The sequence below is a fragment of the Myripristis murdjan genome, chromosome 12 (genome assembly GCF_902150065.1).
Source record: "Myripristis murdjan chromosome 12, fMyrMur1.1, whole genome shotgun sequence".
In the NCBI taxonomy this organism is placed as follows: domain Eukaryota; kingdom Metazoa; phylum Chordata; class Actinopteri; order Holocentriformes; family Holocentridae; genus Myripristis; species Myripristis murdjan.
In genome coordinates, this window is record NC_043991.1 from 17,083,141 (window position 1) to 17,106,006 (window position 22,866).

General features: G+C 39.7%; 1 protein-coding gene across 3 annotated transcripts; it reads left to right on the top strand.

The window, feature by feature from the left end:
* The first annotated feature begins 434 nt into the window (after positions 1-434).
* On the top strand, positions 435-21,304 carry scarb1 (scavenger receptor class B, member 1). Of its 3 annotated transcripts, XM_030065787.1 has the most exons (13): positions 2,236-2,498; positions 3,458-3,618; positions 6,542-6,683; positions 6,801-7,004; positions 7,445-7,540; positions 8,610-8,725; positions 8,852-9,018; positions 10,073-10,191; positions 15,150-15,223; positions 15,368-15,419; positions 16,350-16,496; positions 18,506-18,578; positions 20,023-21,304. In XM_030065787.1, the coding sequence occupies exons 1-13, from the start codon at positions 2,379-2,381 to the stop codon at positions 20,028-20,030; spliced, it is 1,479 nt and encodes a 492-aa protein (XP_029921647.1). In that variant the 5' UTR covers positions 2,236-2,378; the 3' UTR covers positions 20,031-21,304. The 3 variants fall into 3 exon arrangements, with proteins under 3 accessions (XP_029921648.1, XP_029921647.1, XP_029921646.1); XM_030065788.1 differs by lacking the exons at positions 2,236-2,498; positions 18,506-18,578 and adding an exon at positions 435-737; XM_030065786.1 differs by lacking the exon at positions 18,506-18,578.
* Positions 21,305-22,866: the final 1,562 nt, after the last annotated feature.

Here is a 22,866-nt window from a genome sequence, read left to right on the forward strand (position 1 = left end):
AAATCACATTGAATAAAAGGAAGACAATAGGCTAATTCAAGTGAAAAGGCTGTCACACCCAGGGTGGGAATATTAACACATCAATAGTGAAGACAAGGCTGCTTCCCTAATAGTCCCCGCACTATCTAGCTGTGGATGCCCTCACCTCTAAAGTAATTTATTATTGAGCACTGATTACAGTGTGATTCCAGACAAATTGACTCATCGACTTGGTACTTGAAATTAAGCAAGAGTTAGTGCATTTAAACCGTGTTGTCATCTGACTGAAATGTGACATCGCTCCAATTTTCACGGATGCGGGATAAATTTGTAGTAGCTGCTGTGCGGCTGCCCCTCGGTGCGCCAGAGGCGTGGTCTGCGGACGGGATCTATAAACGCGGCCAACACGCCTGATAGCAGGCCTCTTGCAGGACTGAACAGCTCCCAATGTTTATGACTGGACTTTAGGATTTAACGTAGCGCAACAGCTTTTCATGCTGAGCCAGTGTCTGCAATTACTCACAGGACAACCTATAGGTCTGAAGCGCTCAGACAGCTTAGTAGAGAAAATACCCTTCTTATTTTATTTTATTTTACAGGCAACGGGTATTGATAAATAGCATATAAGCACAGAAAATATGCCTATCAATAAATCCAAAGTAGCGATTGGGTTTATAGTCGCAGGAGCCCTGACAGTATTTTTCGGGACTGTTCTTGTATTTGTAGGACCAGTCATTATTGACGACCAAATTGTAAAGGTAAGTGAACGAATTTTAATATTTTATGTGATAATTGGCAAGATTACAGCTTATTCCCCACTTGTTCATTCAAGACAGTCGCATCGTATTTATTAAAAAAAAAAAATAATACGAAGAAAGAAATTCATATTTTATGCTACTTCTGTTGGGAAATATTAATATTATCTGTAGTGCGCAGGTGTGAAGTTTTAGCCTAATTCCTTTGTTTTAGCCTCCTTTATGGTATTGTTTTTTCAATGTCTTGTCATATATTATACCTAGACCTATATAATGTGCACGTTTGCCCTGATGAAATGTAGTTTCTGTTGCTTTATCTCGCAAAGTTTTGCTACAGGTTTTTGATTAGAGTGCATATTGAGACTGGTGTTATAGTAACAGGGGAAACTGAAGCTGTTTACTGTCAATTAGTCCAGAATTGGACCTCTACAATAGAAGAAGCACCAATTAAAATGAGCACAGAAGATTATACCGGCGCACTGACTGAATATTTTAGTGTGAAAGAATGTGAAGTCTGTGAAGCGATGACCATTTGCTCTGCTTTTAAATAATATACGCTAATAACCTTTCATTTCAGCATTTTAATGTGAGAGTGAAATCTATGCCATTAGAATATCTATTCTTATACAGAAAAAAAAAAAAAAAAAAAAAAAAAAACACGCAAACGCAGCATGCAAACGTTGGGTTCCATGTTTCATGTTTCAGAAATTACATCCCTCATAATTTTTCCACAAAAGTTTCTTCAAATCATGTGCACACATCGGTTTATATGCCAATTTACCGGCTTCCCACCACCCACCCACCTCTTTCAAACTAATGATTTTTTTGTTCATATGAACAATCACTAAATAAAACCTGGAAGTTGTTTATTCCTTGCTTTTACAATTTTGTGCAGAATTGACCTTTTTGGCCAACTGCGCTGGAGTTTGACTCCGGTCCGGTTTTCATTAGCTCTCTCTCTCTCTCTCTCTCTCTCTCTCTCTCTCTCTCTCTCTCTCTCTCTCTCTCACACACACACACACACACACACACACACACACACACACACAATTAAGGTGGGAATAATAGCCAATGCACACTACTGAGCCGTATAACTGACAGGGGGCGTCACTGGCCGCCTGGTTCCTTAAGACTGAGCTACCAGAGCATTAATAATCGCACTTAAGGGGGATGGTGGTGGTTGTGTGTGTGTGTGTGTGTGTGTGTGTGTGTGTGTGTGTGTGTGTGTGTGTGTGTGTGTGTGTGTGTGTGCGCGTGTGCGCGCGCGTGTGTGTGCGTGCGTGCGTGTGTGTGTGCATACCTAGCAGACTCTTTCCACTCCAGTCTAGTCTATCAGTAAATTGTAGCCTGAAGTGCGTATTATGAACAGAGTAGCTTTTGTGCATCACACTCTCTCCTCACATTCACACTGTCTCCCAATGAGACGAATCGGGACGCATGCGGACTACATTTCCCATAAGCCTTCGCGCACAAGAGGCGTGACTTGCAGAGTATAAACAAGGCGACCACGGCTGGAAGTAGGGCACGAAAACTGATGGGAGACTTGCTGAGGTGATAGTGTCTGCGGTGGTATATTGTCGAGATTCTGCATTGACGGGGAACCAGGCCATCATAGGCAACACGCACTGATCACTATTAGCAGCCATGGCCATTAATACAGCCAATGTAGCGACCGGATGTATAGTAGCAGGGGCTCTCACGGTACTTTTTGGGACAATTCTTGTGTTTGTAGGACCTTTGATTATTGACGACCAAATAGTAAAGGTAAGTGTCTTCCGTCAGTGGCACAGCATGCATTATGAATGTCAAGTGTGGTGAAAAGGCGAGTTAGGTTCAGTCATAAGGGCTTTGCCACATCAAGCTGCGGCAAACAATTGAATGGTAAGAGATGCATGCTGCTTGTTTGTGTGCACCCAGCCTCGACAGACTATTGTTTTTGCCCGGCCACAGGTGTACAGACAGCCATTAGAGCTCCTGTTGATGCTGTGCAGGAAGTCAACCTGCTGACATAACACTGTCAGGCGACGTTAGTGCAAGTAACATCTGCGGATTAACGCCTGTGCAAATGGGAATGGGCACTCTGGCTGTGCAATGGGTCCTTGTGGGCTGGCAGAGAAATGCACAGTCTGTGAGGGGAGTGTATAGTGTGCATGTGTGAGTTATAGGGCTGAATGATCTGGTAAAAAAAATAATGATAATTCAAAAACAAACATCTATCTATCTATCTATCTATCTATCTATCTATCTATCTATGATCTGAAAATGTACTTCTAAAATACAGTTTTAATAGGAATGAAAATTTTGCATCATATTTTTAATTGTCAGTGAAAAAACTTCAAATGATGATGATGGTGATGATGGTGTGATTTTTTTTTTTTTTTTTTTTTTTTTTTTTTCTGGAGTCCATACCAAATAAACACGTTCTCTTAAATTTGGAGAATATGCTTTGTTGGCCAGGGCATTAATGCAGCTTCTGCAATTTGGATGTTGCACTCGGCCAAATTGCAGTTTCGATAATCTTTCAATTAATTGTTCAGCCCTAGTGAGTGACAGAGTACTGCAAGTACTCATTGTGGCTGTGATAGTAACAGACTGATCAGTCCTTCAAATGGGAAACAGATTTTGTGTGGGACATGGCTGACATACCTTTTCCGCAGTGCAAATCTAAAAGCTAATACATTTTTATTCTTTGTCCTTTTTTTCTTTAACCTTTCTTATGTCAGAATACAGTGATTGACCCCAAAAATGACCTGTCCTACACAATGTGGAAAGACATTCCGGTCCCATTCTATATGTCCGTCTATTTCTTCAACGTCCTCAATCCGAAGGAGATACTGAAGGGTGAAAAACCGATGGTGGAGCAGAAAGGACCGTATGTGTACAGGTAGGCAATTTGAACATTCTGTTCTTGCTGGATGTATAGGCTGAACCTGCACCACAGATTTTGAACATCATATTTCTTGCCCACAGATGTCTTGCAAAATCATTTTTCATTTCATCTCCTGTGTCTTGACTTAAGTAACATTTAATTACAGCAGTTGGAATGCTTGTCCTCAGTCTTATGTCACATATTTAGTACCCTCAAAGCTTATTTTCAGGAACACCATAACCACTAGCATATGGAGAGAGAAGAAACAGCGGCATTGTCATGTTTTGGCTCATGGAAGGGATCACTATGTACTCAATTCGATACTTATATAACTGTCTACATGAGACAAGGCAGTAGGAGGTCCGTTATATATGAATTATCTCAATCATATATCGTCCCATAAGATTATGTGGAGCAAAAGCTCAGCTGCATCACAACAGAGCTCACACATTTTAATTGCAGAGTGAGGATGTTGCATGGTGAAATTATGGGAGCTTTATCCGTTAGATATGGAGGCTCTGTTTTACCTAATTAAAAGTTACTGGTCTAATTCTTGATGTGGACAATGCCCAGTATTGTAGCTATTCTCAGAAATTAGATTAAGAACAGACAATGCAAAGACAATAGCTTGTCATGTGTCATTTTGGTTACATCGGTCCTGCAGAGTCAATAATGGGATGGAATGCACTTCTCACCTCTGGACTGTAGATAACATCTGAGACAGGGAAATTTCAAATTGATTGTCCAAAAAGCACCATACCACTGACTCTGCATGTTTAGCCTGATATCTGCAAAATGTATCTACTTTAAGTTTCTGCTGATCTTTTCTCAAAGCAAGCCGTCATATTTTACAACTCCCATATCACTCCCCATCCCTCTTTTCTCCAGTCATTGGTTTCCATTCATTCCACTACGATATGAAAATGAACTTTCAGAGACGTCAAACTTTCTTCACAGCAGTATTCCATCACTATAATAAAGTCGTCCACATTCGTTTTCCCAAAAGCAGCAGCACTGTTGTCTTTTGATGACTGGAAGTTGGGTGGAATGAAACAGTCCCTTCGCCAGAGAACTATCAGTTCTGTGATTGAACATGGGCAGATTTTGATTATATGTCGTGCCTCTGCATGATTTGCAAAATGGTTTGCTGCAATGTAAAATGTGGGTGAACTGTAGTAAAAATGGGCCAAACATTCAGGATCACTGACATCATGAAAGATAGCTAAATCGTTAAGCTCCTGGTTAAACACAGTTATCTGCTCCAGTGTTCTAACTGTCAAGTTGAACATTGCTCACCCAATATGATGTGGATGGTAGCCTCCCAGATACAGGCCGATAGAGGATAGCGGGGACTGCACTTGAAAATTAAGGGGTTTTGATTATATGTTGTGAAGTCTTCAGTACCCCCACATGATTTACAAAATGGTTTGCTGACATGTAAAATGTGGATAAATTGCAGTAAATGGGTCAACCATTCGAAATCACTGGTATGATCCTTCAAAGAAAGCCAAATTCCTCTTGATGCTCTCTAGAAACAGCATGGCTGAGGGTGCCTGAAATTGCTGACTGTGTTTTACTCATAGTTTTATTTGGCCAGTCATGCACACCTTACTGCTACAGACATTTAGCCAAGTCTTCTCCACACGGGAACTTGAGAATAGAAAGGAGAAAGCCCAAAAGTGCCTGACAAGAAGCTATCAATATCTTATTCTGTTTACAAGCTGTCCATTAGGTAACTTCACACTAAAAAGCCGTATACTGTGTCAGTTATGTAAAGCCTGGCAAGGGGCAGCAGTTTTTTTTTTTATGTATGGATGGTGTCTGTGATGAGAAACATATGTGAAATGTAGGTCAGGAAGGGGGAGAAGGAGGTTTTAGGGAGGGTGTCTGTTTTTTTTGCAAGCCTGCTAGGAACATGTGTGCATACATTTGGTTCAGCCCCATATATGTAAGGGGGTTAAAGGGTTCACAGGCATACGAAGATGAGTTAGTACTCTGACATAAGGACGTTTGTCCGGTCTTCCCTTCAAGAGGGTAGCACACGGTTACAGGAGGTTTAGGGTTAAAGTTAGTTTAGTTTAGTGTAAGGCAAGAGTTAAGGTTATAGTTTAAGTTTAAGATTGTAGTTAGGATAAGGTTTAAATTAGGGCTAAGTTTTGGCCTTTAGTGGAGTGGAGGGTTTGGTCTAGGGAATTAATACATGTGTATAATATATAATGTGTATATGTGATATATAACTTCATGCGAATACAGTCCTGCACATGTGTGTTACACAACTGCGAAAGAGGTACTCAAGCCCTTGGTAAAGTATCAGATTATACCCCAAAAAGAGCAAAAATCTTCCATTCAAAGTCCTCCTTGAATATAATACTAATAGATACACAATGCAAGTATAAAAAGTATAAGCCAAAGGTGTCTTTGTTGTCTTTGTCTTTCATGAAGTTAACTAGGTCATGCACCAAATTCCTATGCAGAATGTTTCTTCAAAGTTGCTGGTGAAGGCAGGCCCTCAGATGTGTGAAATGCAAGATTTGTCCATTGAAATGAGTGAAAGTATTAAGTTCCTAAAAAATATAGAAATCTATTTTGAGTGTTAGGAATTATCCCATGTTCAACACATTAAACACCAAGTTAGAGAGGTAAGTAGTGCATACGTGGTTGCTGATGGATTTGAATTTGTTGTATTAACAGGCCACTTAATATATGCAATGTCCATTCCATTGACTAGTCTTGATTTATATGATGATAAATATACTGCTGTAAACTGAACGAGGTTATATGCACACTGAACGAGGTTATATGCACACACAGCTCCTCTGTCTCCCTGTCACCCACGTCACTGTGTTCTTCTCATTACCTTTCATGTTTTTCAGGGACTCTTTGAAACATGGCGATTGCATTGAAACTTAACAGTTTTTTGGTTTTACTTTTGTTTCAGAAAACGCTGTCAGAAAGACAACATCACATTTCATCCCAACTATACAGTGTCATACAAAGAGTACCGAAGATATTTCTTTGAGCCTTCCATGTCTGCAGGGAACGAGTCTGATGTGGTCACAATTCCAAACATGTTGGTCTTGGTAAGACATTACTCATACACACATGCACATACATACGTTCACTCATAGAGAGATACTGCCGCTCTTCATTCCTCTCCTTACACCTTTTTGCGTCTCCGTTCCTGTCTCTGTTTTCAGGGTGCAGCTGTCATGATGGAAAACATGCCATTTGCTGTGCGTCTAATGGTCAGCGCCACGTTCAGGACTTTCAACGAGGGGGCCTTCTTAACCAAGACAGTCGGAGAACTGATGTGGGGCTATGACAGTAAACTGGTCGATTTCCTAAATAAATACCTACCGGGCACACTGCCCTCATCAGGAAAGTTTGGACTCTTTGCTGAGGTGAGTGTTCAAAAGAGCTTACTTTACCTGACTGCTCATGGGGATGCAATGAAATGGAGAGAAGAAAAATATTTTGAGTAATTTTCAGATTAAACTGCACTATACAGGGTCTGAGGTGAACAGCTGCCAAGCACAAAATGCTGATTAAAATAAGTCCTTGACAAAATCAGCTCTGTTGCCACACTGACTGGCCAATTTTGACATTATTCCTGCCTGACCATGCCTTTTTTGTCCTTTCTGACCAGATGAAAATACATGTTAGCTTTTCCGACCTGCAAAAATGGCTCTTTTAGTTTAGTTCTAGTTTACCATCCTTTAGCAGATGGGATTTTAAGTGTCTGACGCTGTTAAATTTGCGGCTTGTTTGAGTTAACAACACACATGATTATGCAGGCAGTGTCTGGTCCTTAGGTTATAAATCTGTGTGTCTTTTTTTCTAGTTCAACAACTCCAACACTGGCCTGTTCAATATCTTCACTGGGAAAGACGACATCAGGAAAGTCCATAAAGTTGATTCCTGGAATGGCCTGAAAAAGGTGAAATGTCAACATTGTTGAAATCATTGTTGGTTGAATGACAAGGTGTTGTCCAGACTGCAGCCTGTCAAGGTTGGCTCTGTCCAGTGCACCACTAGTCAATGTTGTTATTGCAGGTATCCATGTAAAAAACACAGTTTTCAGCATATCTCTTATACCATTTTTCCACTGGCACTTTTGGCTGCGCTGAATTGAACCATGCTGCACTGATTTGCATCTCCATTACCGGCTTAAGTGGTGATGTCAGAGGATTTCGTCAACATTCATTGGTCAGAGAGAACCTGAACAGTTCTGAAACAGCTGCTTACAACCAGGAAACACAAAAGCGAGACTGGTGAAACTTATGATTTAATTGGCACTCCATCCATGTAAAACAATGTTTTTCAGCACATCTCTTAATTACAGTAATATTGTAAAGCCATTTTGAGTTGGCCTTGTTGAGTTTTTGGAAAATAAAACTTGTGTGGCCTGCTTGTAGAGAAGGGAGGAAGAACTAGTTAGCACACCCACACGCAACCAGTGGGGCTTCGTTGTTTAAAGACATGCTTCCAAGTGGGTGGCTCTGCTGTAATGGAGAGGCAAGCCCAAGCCGTGCTGCGCTGACGCGTGGACTTACATTGATTAGAGCCACGCCAGCACATGTGCATGGAATACCAGCATTGGTCACACCGATATTGCTCATGTGAAGGGGTCATCTTGAGGTCTTATTGATTTTTGGAAGACTAAACACTCATGTGGGGTGCTGGTGGAGAAGATAGGACAAACTAGTTAACATGCTCACAAGTGACTGGCAGGACTTCACTGTGAAAGGATTTATCTGCAGTGCAAAACTAAATCCAGAACAGTAAAGTGAGAAACTTCAGTAGACCCGAGCCAAGACCGTATAGAGAAAAAAACAGCAGTAGTATGGATGTTTAGAAGGGTGCACATATGTTCACCATGGGTCTGGATGGTGTTGTGCTTGACCTCTTGTTTTTAGAGTCTTGACCCCTTGTTTTGTTTGTTTTCTTCACTTTATGTCCCCCTTTAATCTTTTTCACCCTTCTCTGCTCGTCTTCCCCGTCCACAGCTGACCAACTGGGGGACTCCTCAGTGTAACATGATCAATGGAACGGCCGGACAGATGTGGCCACCCTTCATGACAAAGGAGAGCACTTTGCCGTTCTACAGCCCTGATGCATGCAGGTAAACATTTACAGCGTTTACAGCAGTTTGCAGGATTACTTTCTCCGTTGCTCTATCATTCTCTCCCCTGACTTTCCTCAGAGTCTCGCCCACACTGATAAAAAAATCCTCCCTCTGCTGTTTCAGATCTATGGAACTGGTTTACCAACGTCCCGGTGAAATGAAGGGCATCCCTCTTTATCGATATGTGGCACCCAAGACCCTGTTTGCCAATGGGACAGACTACGCTCCCAATGAAGGCTTCTGCCCCTGCAGACAGTCTGGCCTACTCAACGTCAGCAGCTGCAGACACAGTGAGTGGACATATATGTACTGGCTATATTTTTAAATGCAAGCTTAAAACTTCTTTTTGACTTGACATTTACCTCGGGTATCTCACCTTTTAAAATTTTAGATTGAATGTATTTATCTATTTATCCAATTATTTATTTACTCATTTATTTGCTTATTTGTAAAAAATGAACTTGAAATGTCTTTTACACTTTATATTCTTTATTTTTTAGTTAGGGGCTTTTGTGTGGTATTGTGTTCTTTATTTTTTATGTTTTTACTTTTTTATTTTCGACTATTTACTTTTACAGGAAAGCACTTTGAGCTGCATTTTATATGCATGCAAGGTGCTAGGCCTTTATAAATACAGCTTGATTGATATGTACACTTTTTATGGACACCTTTATCTTACATCAATCTTTTTTATACCCTTTTTATATCCTTTACTCCCTGTTTTATTGCACCGAGGTAAAGACATAGAGTATACATTCAAAGTTTTACAAGCTTGCCACCTTAAAAGGTTTGGTGATTGTTGCCTATCTATGTACTTTTTTGTGTCTTTTCGCTTCTAAACTCCTTTAATTCTGTTGTTTTTCAGACAATAGTGCACAAAGATTATGTCAGTAGGTTGACAAGAGGCAAACGACCTGGAACGCAAACTATTTACGTTCTTGTGAAAGGCCATAGATTGTTCGACAAGCTTAGAGACACTGAAGATAGCACTCTTAGCAAAGAGCTCAGTTAGCAGACTTTCTCAACGTAGGATTTAGTCAACTCTCAAAGGTCGCTCAAAGGTCATGTTTGTGAGATTTGAAGATATGGCTGTGCAAAACAAATTTCAAGGCATTTATTTAAGTGGTGCCTAGACTAAAAAAAAAAAAATGCCCCATAGAGTATACATTTGCTGAATATGTTTTTAGGAATCTAAAACACCTCAGGTATACCCCATAACAAATTTGATCATGAATCAAACCACTCGTACCTGTGTCTAGAGAGAGTTTTGTTTAATTCTTAAGACTTGATCCATTTGCAAGGGATTTCGATACAATAACTGTGTCATTTATGTCCATGCCACAGATTCCCCAGTCTTCATCTCTCATCCTCATTTCTACAATGCTGACCCTGTGCTGCTGGACTTTGTGCAGGGCCTTAATCCCAATGAGGATGAGCATGGCCTCTTCATAGACATTCACCCAGTAAGTAATACACAGACTCAGAGTACATACACACAGGCACGCACAAGCACCAACATCAGCGTTAAAAGTAAATTCAACAAATCGTCATGCCATGTACCTGATTCCTATCATTCATGGTTTTCTTTCAACCTAAACGGAAATCATGCCTGTTGCAGCTGTGGCTGCAGTGTCATGTGGCCATGCATTTAAACCTAAATAAAATGTTACCTGACTGTGGAAATAAAACACTTAAAGGGCCATACCAATGCTTTTGAATGTTTGGCCCATTTATTAGAAGATACCTACATTTTACATTGCAGCAAACCATTTTGAAAATCATGTAGGGTTACAAAAGATTTCATGACATATAATCAAAATGTCTTGATTTTCAAATATGAATTTTTAGCTGCAACAGCCACCTTATAGTGTTCTTCACTCAGAAAACACAAAACTGATAATTGTCTCATTATTTGGCTGATAATTTTGCCATTTGAGAACATTTCAAGTCATCAAAACACAGGTGCAGGTATTACAGACAACCACCGCCCTGCACTTGAGAATACTCAGATTAATAGACGAATGGCGTCATTGTGAACGAGCAAGTTGCTGAACAAATAGTTGTGTGAATTCTCACACACTCTCCTTTGGAAGACAGGTGGAACACTGACAAAGCAGAGTTTCTCTTGACCCTTCATCTTAATTGGCAAATCACCTTAGATAAGATAATTTAAGATTAACTGATCAAGTGGAAGTGTTTATTTGGAACAAAGTGCTTCAGTTCAGGTTATTGTTTCAGAGATAACTGGGACACTAAGGGGTGGTTACCAAGAGTGTGTGTGTGGGTGTGTGGTGGTGCGCTGTTTTTCAGATTAACCCCGCAAAACAGTGACTCAGGTGACACTGAAGCCCCTCAGATTTTTTATTTTATCAGTGGCTGTTCTTGTGAATGTCACCGTGACCTTGTTAGGTGGCTTTGGGAAGAGGTGGACTGATTTCTGGGTCATGGCCATCCAGGTCTTATGTTTTGTGTCACGGTCAAATACATAATTTACAGAAGTGCCATAACATGAGTAGTGGACCATGGAGATAAGTGGTCAGATAATTTTTTTATTGTTAAGTAAACAGTGACAAAATTTGGCTAACATGAGGGGCTTATCTACCCAGCACATACTGTCATCACCTGTTAACCTGTGAGCGATTGGCTCATTAATTCTTATCTAAATTGCTTGCACACCTGTGACCTGAGAGATTTATTTTTAACAGGGAATCTTTAAACCTTCCTTTGTGGCTGAATGAAAACATTCCAGGTTATTTTAAAGATTCATGTGTGCAAATGTCTTGTGTCCATATGGTAAAGTCCAAAACAAATTTTCTGAGAACTGCCACATCACACCTGAGAATATTGGGTGTTTTTCTTGCTTCAAACTACAAATTCCAGGAAGAGATGGACATGATAGCATTGTCATGATTCAGCTCATTCTGGGCTCCTTATGCAACTCTGCCCGGCTTTGTAAGTCACGCCTTCAGCTGCTGTAATCTGTGCCTGAGATAAGGTAATTGGAAATGGAGCCATATAAATTGTTTTGGGATTTAAGGGTTGTTAAGAAATCTCTATTGCCAATATTAAGTCAATATGTGTTCTTTCTTAGGGTGTTGTAACAAATGGGAGAAGTTGATTGTCACACCTTTTATGCTTTAATGTTGTTTTTTTTTTTTTTTTTTTTTTTTTAGTTTGTTTGTTTTTGGCCACTCTTTAGCTATTGTGAAATCAGCTACTGATATTGGGCATTTCACTTGCATTGCCCCGGCTCGGTCTGCATTCCTCATTGTAACGTTTGATCAGTTCCACATGTCATGAACTGAGCTCTAATTTCCGTTTCATTGCATGGTAAGAGGGAACTGAAATCATTACAAAACAAACAAAACAAAAAAAAAACTATCTGAAAGATGAACGCAGTCAGTATGTTTGTGCCACTATTTTGTGTTTTAACTGGTTGATTCCAGCAAAGCAATGGTTAAAGCCTGCAACCTATCCCAGCAAAGCCTTGGGGTGGTTTTGTGTTTCAGCTCAGCACTCTGTGAGACAAAACGGTTTCAGCTGCACCCATGTGCCAAACAGCACTGCAGGCACATTCTGGGTATGGTTTAGTAACAAAATAAGTGAAATAAATAAAAAAAAGTATTACTTAAGTTTTCAAGGCCTTGCACTCAGCATGGGACATTTCGGCCTGGCTGGTGCCCATGTCCAGGCCTTGTGTTGTTTTCTGAAATAAAACAAGGACATCCAGTCATTAATAAAAAACACACAATTCATACATGTGATTGCATGTATGATTTTGAGGACAGTTTAAAGGCACAATCATGGTAGTGCCCCGGTCACTGTCTACAGTTATAGAGCATTTGAGGCCATTTCAAATGAATTTTTGTGCAACAGCCCTGCCAGCTCTCCAGATCAAATCCATTTTGAGTGTTTTGTATTTTTGGCTGCTTTGTACCAGCGCTACTGCTGATCAGCCTTTTACAGTAATTAATCTGAAGTGTATTATATGTTGTAAATAAATAAATAATGCGCACGGCTTATTGTCACAGAGTAGAAAAACAAGGGAACAGGATGGCTCACGCAGGGACAGTGAAACACCGGGTCCCAAAACGGAGAGATTGAAATGACCTCAACAATTAATTTCGATTTCTGTAATCTCTCAGGATAATGTCATTAAAACAATCCACGCTTTTCCTGTGACCGTGCCTTCGGCTGTCATTTTAGGAGATGTTATATGAGGACATTTCCTGTAGGCACAAATTTATGCCTGATTTCCGTCCATACACAAGACAGAAGAAGTCAGCAGTTCTCTTGTCTCGTTCTATTATTATTTACTCTAGAGGTCACCGTACGTGAGCATCCAGCAGGCCTGAGGGTTGAACTGCTTACACAGACAGTGTTTTTTTTTTTTTTTAAGTTTTCAAAAGCAATAAAGGCTAAACCAAGTAGTTTACAGTATTAAATACAAATATATACACACAGCATACAGATACATGAGATGGACCTTAACATTGCGGCAAAAAGCAAAGAATGAATAACTAAATAAATAAATAAAATTGAAGAAAAAGTAAAATAAAAAAGAAGGGAGGAAAAAAGTGACATTTTAACGTTAATTCGGTTGACTTCAATCAGTAAAACGAAGAGCTGCACAGTATGAGCCTCAGCTTCTACACTGACAGTTTTGTTTTGTTTAGTTTTTATGAGGTGTGTGTACCCATGTGTTTGACTTTTAACTGCAGTTGACTGGAGACTGTCACCTAACATTAGGAGTTGAATTATGTAAGTCTTGAATTGGGATATTTTATTACGCAACTCAGGCATTGTTTTAATTTGGATAGGAATGATTCATGGAATGGTCAGGATCAAGAAAAGCTGTGTTTGGCTGACAGGCCAATAAGATGTGGATCATATGAGAAACCACCAGAGAAATTTGGTTTGTGGAAACTTTAGAGTGTACTATAAAACCCTATTAATTAGCGCGGCCCCTCAGCCCACTGCATCCCCGCTGAAGGTCTCGTGAGAGCAAATCACAGCTTGTTCTGCCAGAACACCACTCTCACAACCGTGACAAAACAAAGTGGGGCCAAATGTTGAGGACATTTCAATTATAATATTGGCAAGATCAGTACATTTTTCCTGCTTGGGACATTTTGAGGCTTGAGACCAAGGTTACGGAGAAAAGACGTTACAAAAGTTGCAAAGGTGTCATTGTGGGATTTCGTGTCATTGAGGAGGCTGTAGTGGAGCGCCGACTTTCGACGGACCCTGGTGAAACGTCAACGCCATTAACTGACGGCGGGTCGACTTTTACGTTAATGCCCTACTGTGCATTGTTTTACCACCAGAAGTGCTCAGTCTCTCGTCTGCTTTTTTTTTGCAGCATTTTGCTCTTTCTGCAACTTGGCTTGACCACCTATGCTTTGTTCTGTGCATTGCGATCTTAAGTGATTATTAATCGGGAAGAGTGAATACAATATCCCCATATGGAAGGAAGGAAAGGCAACGCTCTTGTTTACCATCTGAAAGTCATGCAAACCAATCAATTCCTTCCTGTTTTTATAGAGCCAGGCGATCGAAACATGCAAACAGGGAGATGTATGTGAGATTAAGACTGCTATGTTTAAACCAGCTGTTTATAGGGTCTGAGATTGTTGACCTCCCCTGGACAAATTAGAAAAAGGTGCCCCCACTCTTGGTTTATCTCACGCTTTGAATGTCTGTGAGAGCAAATAGCAGCCACGTGATTCCATAGACATCCAGGAATTAAACATCTTTGTATTGCTGTTCAACGTGACTGTAACCTGCACACAAATCCAAAAACATAATAAAGGCTGACTACTAAGGCATTTATTAGTTTGACTGTGGGAAAGGAGGAAAAATGGTTGAACTCTGCAGAACAATCAGGAATTTTCACCCTCACCCCCCCACTACCACCACCACCACCACCACGTCAGCCTCCCCTGAAACTGTTTGGCACCCTCCTGGGAAGGCCTGCATCCCTCTTTGAAGACCTTTTGAAGACAATAGTGTTCTCACATTCACGTCAACCTAATGAAAACAACAGAAAGCCTGGTCGCATCAGCCATCCATAATGCCTGCTGTCCATGTGAGGGGTTACGAGGTGAATTATGAGTTGCTAAGTGTGTCGCATTCCACTAAAACAATGCAAACGATTAAGACTGACATGAGATGACCCCGACAGGAATAGACACTTTAAAACTGCGGTCGATCAGGATATCCTTCTTTTGTATTTGTTTGCTTGCATGGAAACGTGACAGTTGATGGTCGGTTTGAGATTTCCACGTTCCAGTACTCAGAAACGTAATTGTCACTTGTTATAAAAGTAGAAAGAGTGGATAATTATGGCTTCCATGTTTCCAATATTTACTCCCCTGAGATGTCTTTATTGTCTTACACGTTTTTCCATCTGCCTTCACAGCAAACAGGTGTCCCTCTGAACGTGTCAATCCGTCTTCAGCTCAACCTCTACATCAAGAGGGTGTCTGGATTTATGTAAGGATGTCACTATTGTTTGTCAAGCAGTGTCGTTAAATCTTTTCACAATATGAAAGCATGATTGATGTTTCCTGCTTTTGTTGCTATTTGTTAAGTTCGCGTAACCTCGGATTTGGTGATGATGTGTCTTTGTCCATGTAGAGAAACTGGGAAGATTTCTGAGGTGGTGATGCCCATGATCTGGTTTGAGGAGGTAAGGAGCTAATGACTTATAAATGCTTCACCACTATTTGTTATGGGTCACCCAGTGCCTACATTAGATATTGGCAGATCTGTTACGTTTGTCTTTCACCAGTGATGTTAAAGTTTGGACATTTTAGTGCCCCTGAAACAAGTAGGTGTTTGGGGATTTCAAGGAAAGAAAAGCCAAAGAAAATGCCAAGTTTTTATCAAGGGATTAATTGAATCTGTATGACTACAGGTGTCATAACTTCAGTCCGGTTTTCAAAAACCCAGTCATGTTTGTATATCTTAAGAAAGGATCAACTGATAATGGTTTTTTAGGGCTGATATGTAACTGATTATTGCTAATAAAGGTTACCAGTAATCAACATTTAGGGCATATATTCATTTGCAGTGAAAATTGCTATGTCAGTTACATTATTAAAATTGTCAGGAAAGAAGAATAATAAAATTAGCAAAACTTTATAAATTATATAATTGTTAAAATAATATTTTCAGACCAATGCTGATTTACATTGGATTTCCTTGTGTTGAAATGAATAAATGCAGTAAAACGGAAAAAAAAAAAAAAAATGACAAGACTTCTGCCTTTAAGGCAAAGCAAGGGCTACAACTTGTGTTTTTATGTTTTACAAAATTGATACGTGACAACATATGTAAATCAAAATTATGATGCTGATTATTGAAAAATTCAAATTCATTCATATGTATGTGTGTATGTATACATGTATGTATGCATGTTTTGCTTGTGGTATAAATCTCATGTATGTCACTTTGGTGTGTGTGTGTGTTTATCTATCTATCTATCTATCTATCTATCTATAGATATACAGTATATGTATATGTATATGTATGTGTCTGCATGTGTGTATCCAGTGGTACACTCCTCTGTCTACATGATCATGTCTGTTGTCTTTTTGCCCTTGTGTTTATTTCGCAGAAAGGGTATATAGATGGCCCTATCCTCAACACGTTCCACACAAACCTGGTTGTGTTGCCTGCTGTGATGGAGTACATGCAGTTTGTCTTCATTGGCCTCGGTGTGCTGACTATAATAGTTGCTGGACTGATGCACCGACGATTGAAGGTAAGGCTGCCACACAGCATGCAGGCTGCAAGATCACTCTGTGTTAACTGCATGTAGCACCTTTCAGAGTTTTGCATGTTCACCGTAGATGAAAACAAAAGAAAGGAGCAGGAGACATAGCACCAAAGTTGCTCTGATTGATATTATTAAACTGCTAACCCCCTCTTACAGTCCAATCTGTGTGTGTTAAATGAATTAAATGTGAGCCAGTCTACGTCATCTGTCAGCACCAAGCCAACTAAACGTTACATAACATATTCACTTAGGAAAAACATGGCACAATCTATTATGTATCGGTTTGCAATCTGATTTATTTTCAGTGAAAAAAAAGATGGCCTTCAAAGCATAACGACGTATAAGAAGATGAGAGAAAATTTAGAACTCTGTTTTCGAACAAAATGCCATTGCATCAGCATGAGCAAAATTATGTAACAGATTGTTAGTGGTTCCCAAATGTCAATTTTAGCATCTCTGGGCTGCACAGTCTTGCTCCTCTGTTGTCACGTGTGTACTAATTGCTACAACACTTTGCAAGAACGCACAGTCTCAGTTCTCTTAGACAGACCGGTGGGAAAACAAGAACAGAAAGCAGTCCTCTTCAGACAGGACAAAGTCACAGCTCATCTTGTGTTGTGTCATCTGTGTTGATTTAACACTGCCGTTCTGTTTCGTTGGGGCATTGTAGTTATTCTCAGAAGTCAACTAGGGTGTGGCCTTTTGTGGGAGGAATCATAATTATACTGCAAGCAAACTGTGTTTTAGATCAGAGATAAAACTTCACTGGCCTCTGTGAAGTCGAAGATGTCATGCATAATATTGTTTTAGTAAATATTTCAAGCCAGTTAGACAATCTGTATGGGACTTTGTGAATTCATGACATCATTAGTTGGGGGAATTGTGGAGAAATCAGAGGGATAGGAGATGGAGGGGGAGGGGAGTGGTGTGTGCGAGTGTGTTGGCAGTTGTGAAACACACCGTGTTTGATATCAGGCATGGTGTGTTTCATAACTTTTGTGATACCATAAACGAATCAGTTAAAGCTAATGAGTACATAATGTATTTTTAGGCTTTATATTGTTAACATCTAACTTTCGCAGTGGTTTTGTAGATCTTTTTTTGGCCGTCAGTGGTCATTTGTTCGCTAAGAGGACTAGATATCTGCCCCATGGTCATAGAAGCTAAGGAAGTTATAGAAGTCATAGTGATAGAAGCTAAGGCTCTTGGTTTTAATACTGTGACTTATTGTTGGTGTTGTGTGTTTGCAGAGGTCGACGGCGTTGGCTTTAGCAGTGGTACAGAACCCTGGGGTTTGTGATACTGTCATGTTCCTAACGTTGCTTCTGATTGCAATCAAAGCACATATGGATATGATTTACCTTGCCAAATTGTGATCTTTGTTTGATGTGTAAACTGATCTTGAGCTCGAGTGCTGCAGAAAACTGCAGGATTAAGCACTGAATTGACTCTTTGCTGGAGGCTAATCAAATGCAATTAGACTGCTTGCTTTAATTCGTCTGCTTTCAGCCATGTTGGAAAAGTTTACCTCTACTTTTGGGTCAGATGTGCTCAGCTGATTTCGACTTTTCCTTACTCCATGCTGGAGCGGATCAGTCTCAGTACTCCAGACTCCAGTGCAGAGTCATGTTGAGAGATGTTGATACTGCTGTTTCCCAGTTTAGTTCAGTTGCATATAAACCAATGAGACAAACAACTTTTGATTGTAAATGCTTGTGTCAGAGAATCATTGAACTCACCAATCGCATGTACCTTATATCCATTGCATGGCCATAACCAGTTCCACCTGAATTTATTTACTGCATGAACACATGTCCATCCTATCATCCGCCTATGCACATGCATCCATCTGAAATGAAACCTCATTCTGCATTTCTTACGGCTGGCTTCACAGTCGGCTTAGTGACAGCCAACTGATCAAGACCACCTGCTAATTTGCTTTCTTTTCTCTAATTGGCGTAATTGAGGTTTAAAGACATGTGGTCATCTTTTAGGCATCCGATAAAGAGCTGGTAAAAGGCTCTCATGCCCACGAAACACAGGAGAAATTTATCATGAATAATTCAGGTGGGTGACACACAAAAACAAAACACAAGCATACAGTTTGTTCATTCATGTTTAACCTCTTGAGCTGGATCAAGTCTGGTGCAATTAATTACATATTATTACACACGGAGGCATTTAGATGATCTCCATTTGTTTCATTATGCAACTGACACAAATACATATTAATTAACAGCCAGTGTCCTGAAATAGGTCTAATACATCCGATTAATTAATTTTAATATTTTTAAGTATGAATATGCAAATCAGCAATCACAATTTGGATCTGTCAGCTCAAGAGGATTAGTAAAAGTTGCATTTATTCATTTTATTTTTCTGCCATTATCATTCCATCTCTCCACAGTCTCGTGTAATTTAACCACAAATTCACTTGCAGCAGATCCTCTCATAAGGTGGATTGTGAGGGTACAAGCAAAGGAAATAAAGCTCTTGGTAGCAACTTTTCCTGCTTAACAACTTTTTTTCCCCCCTCACGTGTGCTGGACCCCCCTTTGTTTGAATGATCATGCTGGGAAATATGTATCTCAGATTGTGAATTATGACCGTACAGAGTTTATACTCCCTCTGCTTTATCAGTTGCTCTTTTGCAACTAGTTGGTTGTGTGTGGCATACCGATATGCTTATTTTGTTCTACGTTTTAACATTAAAGAAAGAATTGTGTTACATTTGCCTCTCCATGTGAGTGTGATACATCCACCAAGTTTGGTGCATTAACTCCTTCCCTGTGAGAATGAGATCTTCATCAGGAGTGTACGGCTGCAAAATGAATGAAGTAGATGGAGACAGGAAAACATGGTTTTGAGTAGCAACACAAAGTTTAAAAATTGTTCTGACTGATGCACAGCAACACATGTATGGCTTCCAAAATGGCACAACTACTTTCTTTTCTCGGACTGTGTCAACATGCTGCAGTGCAACATCCGTGCATCCTTCAAAACATTTTTTACGGCTTTGTGTCACCGCTCAAAATCGTGTTGTTTTCCCGTCTCTGTCTAATCCATTCATTTTGAAGCAGTACACTACAAGTAAGGCTCTCATTTTCATGACAGGGAAGGACTTAATGGACCAAACTTGGTGGATGTATTATACTCGCATGGAGCAAAAAATACGATTATATGGGTAAGAATCTGAACCATCACTTCAAGGGTGACAAGTACAACTGTTTTCAGACGGCCTGTGTTAGAACTGAATTCTCAGGTTAAAAGGACTCGGTATACATGGCCTGAAAATTGTTTATTTTCCACAAATGTGATGGGTATTGTATGTATCATATATGATCCTGATTTGTTATTGTACTCAGCAGCACTAATGAGCCTTAAAACATACATGCTGTCCTCCTACTCAGTAGTTGATGTCAACTTGTGTTTTTTAATCTTACTCCCCAACATTTTCTTTATATTTGGAATATTTTCGAATGATGTTTTTTTTCCTCCGCTCTTGATACAGATAAATAGATGCGACGGGACTACGACACCAGATGGAAACATAAGCACTTCAGCTGATGAAAAAACACCTTTACTACAAGATGACATGGACTGACACACACACAAACACACAAACACACACACCACTGGTGTAAAGGCTCCTTGCAAAATCACTCCATCGTCCACAGTTCAACAGCCTGTACCACTGAAGTATCTTCAAATCAACTTGAAACTTTTACGAGGTGCTCCAATACATAAGTCAAGTTTTGCCATTTTTACTGTACTGTGTTGTTTATGAGACTCTCAGCCAAAGCCTGGTGTTCACCCCTAGAGAATACTTTTGATTTACTCAGTTGATGTGTGCTGAAGCTGTTAGGGTTGAGACTGCTGGTCACCAGAGCCAGATGCTAAATGAATTTTATATATATATTTAAAAAAAAAAACAGACGTGAATACCACTATTGTGTGTAGAGCAGCCAAAAACAATCTGTCGCAAGTTACATGTAACGGTGAGAATTGTGAGTGTATGTTCATTTTTCTCTCTTATTTCTACTTCTGCTGTAGCCTTTTCTGGCTCTCAGTATCTGTATACATATGTGTTATCATTTTGCAAAGGCAATTACTCTCTAGCAAGGAGGCTGGTCATTTTTAGCCAACACTGCCAAATAGAAACCAACTGTGCTGCAGTGCAGAGAACAGTATTTTATGGTCAGCAGTGTTGACCTGAAAACATGTTATTTGTTGTATCATATCAACAAACAAAAACAAAGAACAGTACAGTAGTAAGTATTATGGGGAACGTTTTAAACTGTGATTTGTAAAAAATTTCTAAATGAAAAGCAAGGGAACTAAGAGGCACAGAAGCCTTATACAATGATTGCTAGGTGTATTTTAATACCTATGTGCCTTCATTCAAGGAGAAGCATTGCCTTGCCTTAACCTCAAGGTCCTTGTAGTTCAGGCATTAATTGTACATTGTACAGTGTAAATTAATGCTAAAGTTAGCTAATTTGTACACTGAGGATTGCCGAGTTGATAGGCTATTTTCAATTGTATCTGTTAACCTTGAATAAGTGAATGTTAATATCGTCGCTCAACCATAGTGGTAAACAATCCTCCATAAATCAGTGAGTGAAATACAGTATTACACTAGCAGATACACTCCAACTTGCATACTACTGTCTTCCGGGTTAAGGGTTGAATGTATTTCTTGAAATTGTTATGAATGAGGCCCTTTTCTGATTATAGTGTAGAGAATGAATTATGAGAAACTTGGATATAATAAATGTGTCTTTGGGGAAACATCTCATGAGTGCCTTGTATCACTTTTTGTTTGATAGATAATGGCCATCTTGTGGTGGTGTTCAGTTTCAACATCAAATATAAGAAGACTTTTCTCCATATATATTTATTATTTATTTTAATCAACTGCCACTGAACCAAACTGACCATGCTGAACATTTTTCCCATTTTCAATACCAACTGAAAGCACTATAGCCTATGTCAGCGTGCACTGGGTGGAGGGCACCTGGACAGGTTGTCAGTCCATACCAGGGCTAACACACAGACAACACATACACACACACATCCACACCTATAGCATGAGGAAAACAGAAGAACATGCAAACTCTATGCAGAAAGGACCAAGGCCTGAATTCAAACCCAGGACCTTCTTCCTGTGAGGCAGCAGTCAACCATTGTACCATCGTGCCACCTACTGAAATATAAAAGTATATGAGACATGAAAGTGCATGAGAACATGTAAGGTGGGTGTTTATGAAAGGCTGTAACGTTACACGGTGAACTCTGACTGCACAGTGAAGTCCACTGCTAAAATTGAAAAACTTACTCTTGTGACCAAGAGGTGAAACCTACCCCCATGTTTGTAAATTCCTGCATTGATGATATGAATGATATGGCAGTAATGTGTATTTTCTGTTTCAAATAGTCATATTTTCTCTGCTACATCCTGTAACAACTGGTTGTTAAAATTACTCAAAAGATGATAATTATTATCTGATTATTGTTAGTATTGAGAATATCGCTAATAGCTGAATATTGGATTTTTTCCCCCACGAACATGGCAGTAAAATGTCCTTGTCTATTTGCACGTAACTATGTATTTAATTATCTATTTGAGAACAAATTTATTTTTTGGTCATTTAAGGATAAAGAACTCACCGTAAAGAAGATATTTTTTTCAAATCTGATAGATGTGGAATGAGGTTAGTTTCTGAGATTGCAAGCGGGGATAGGGTGTGTGTGTGTGTGTTTGTGTCGTGGTGATGGGGTGTACAATGGCGGAAGACCGTCTAATGTATTGTCATGGGTTCATAAACATTTCCGCTGCTGAAGTCAGTGATTGTTTTTTCTTAACTCTAATGGAAAGTGGCTGAATGAACATTAATGTGTGTGATCCATGAGAGTCTTCAGCTAGAAGCATTTCACACAATTTCCATTGTCTTGCTGTTCTGTATGGATGATAAGCGCTGGATGGCAGCACACCTTGATAATTATAATTATGGTCTACCTTACAAATTAGTCTTTGCTTCATCTTTCCCCTTCTTACCATAGGACCTGTACAGACTCAAGTCATTTTCCTCCTCACGTTGTTTTCTGGATGGTGGAACTGTCTCTAAAAAGAGAGGCATGAAACGCTGCTGTTTGTCCTTGTTGTCAAATCCAAAAGTTTGTTTTTGCTTGGCTCAAGCGCATGCTTTTGAGAACAATACAAAAGTCAACACGCTACAGCACACGTGTTATATTAAATGATGTGATGTCTCAATCCTGCACCTCTGGTCATTTCTTGGTGTGTGTGCTTTTTCCTGCAAACAAACATAGTTTTCCCATTATGCCCACAATGGCA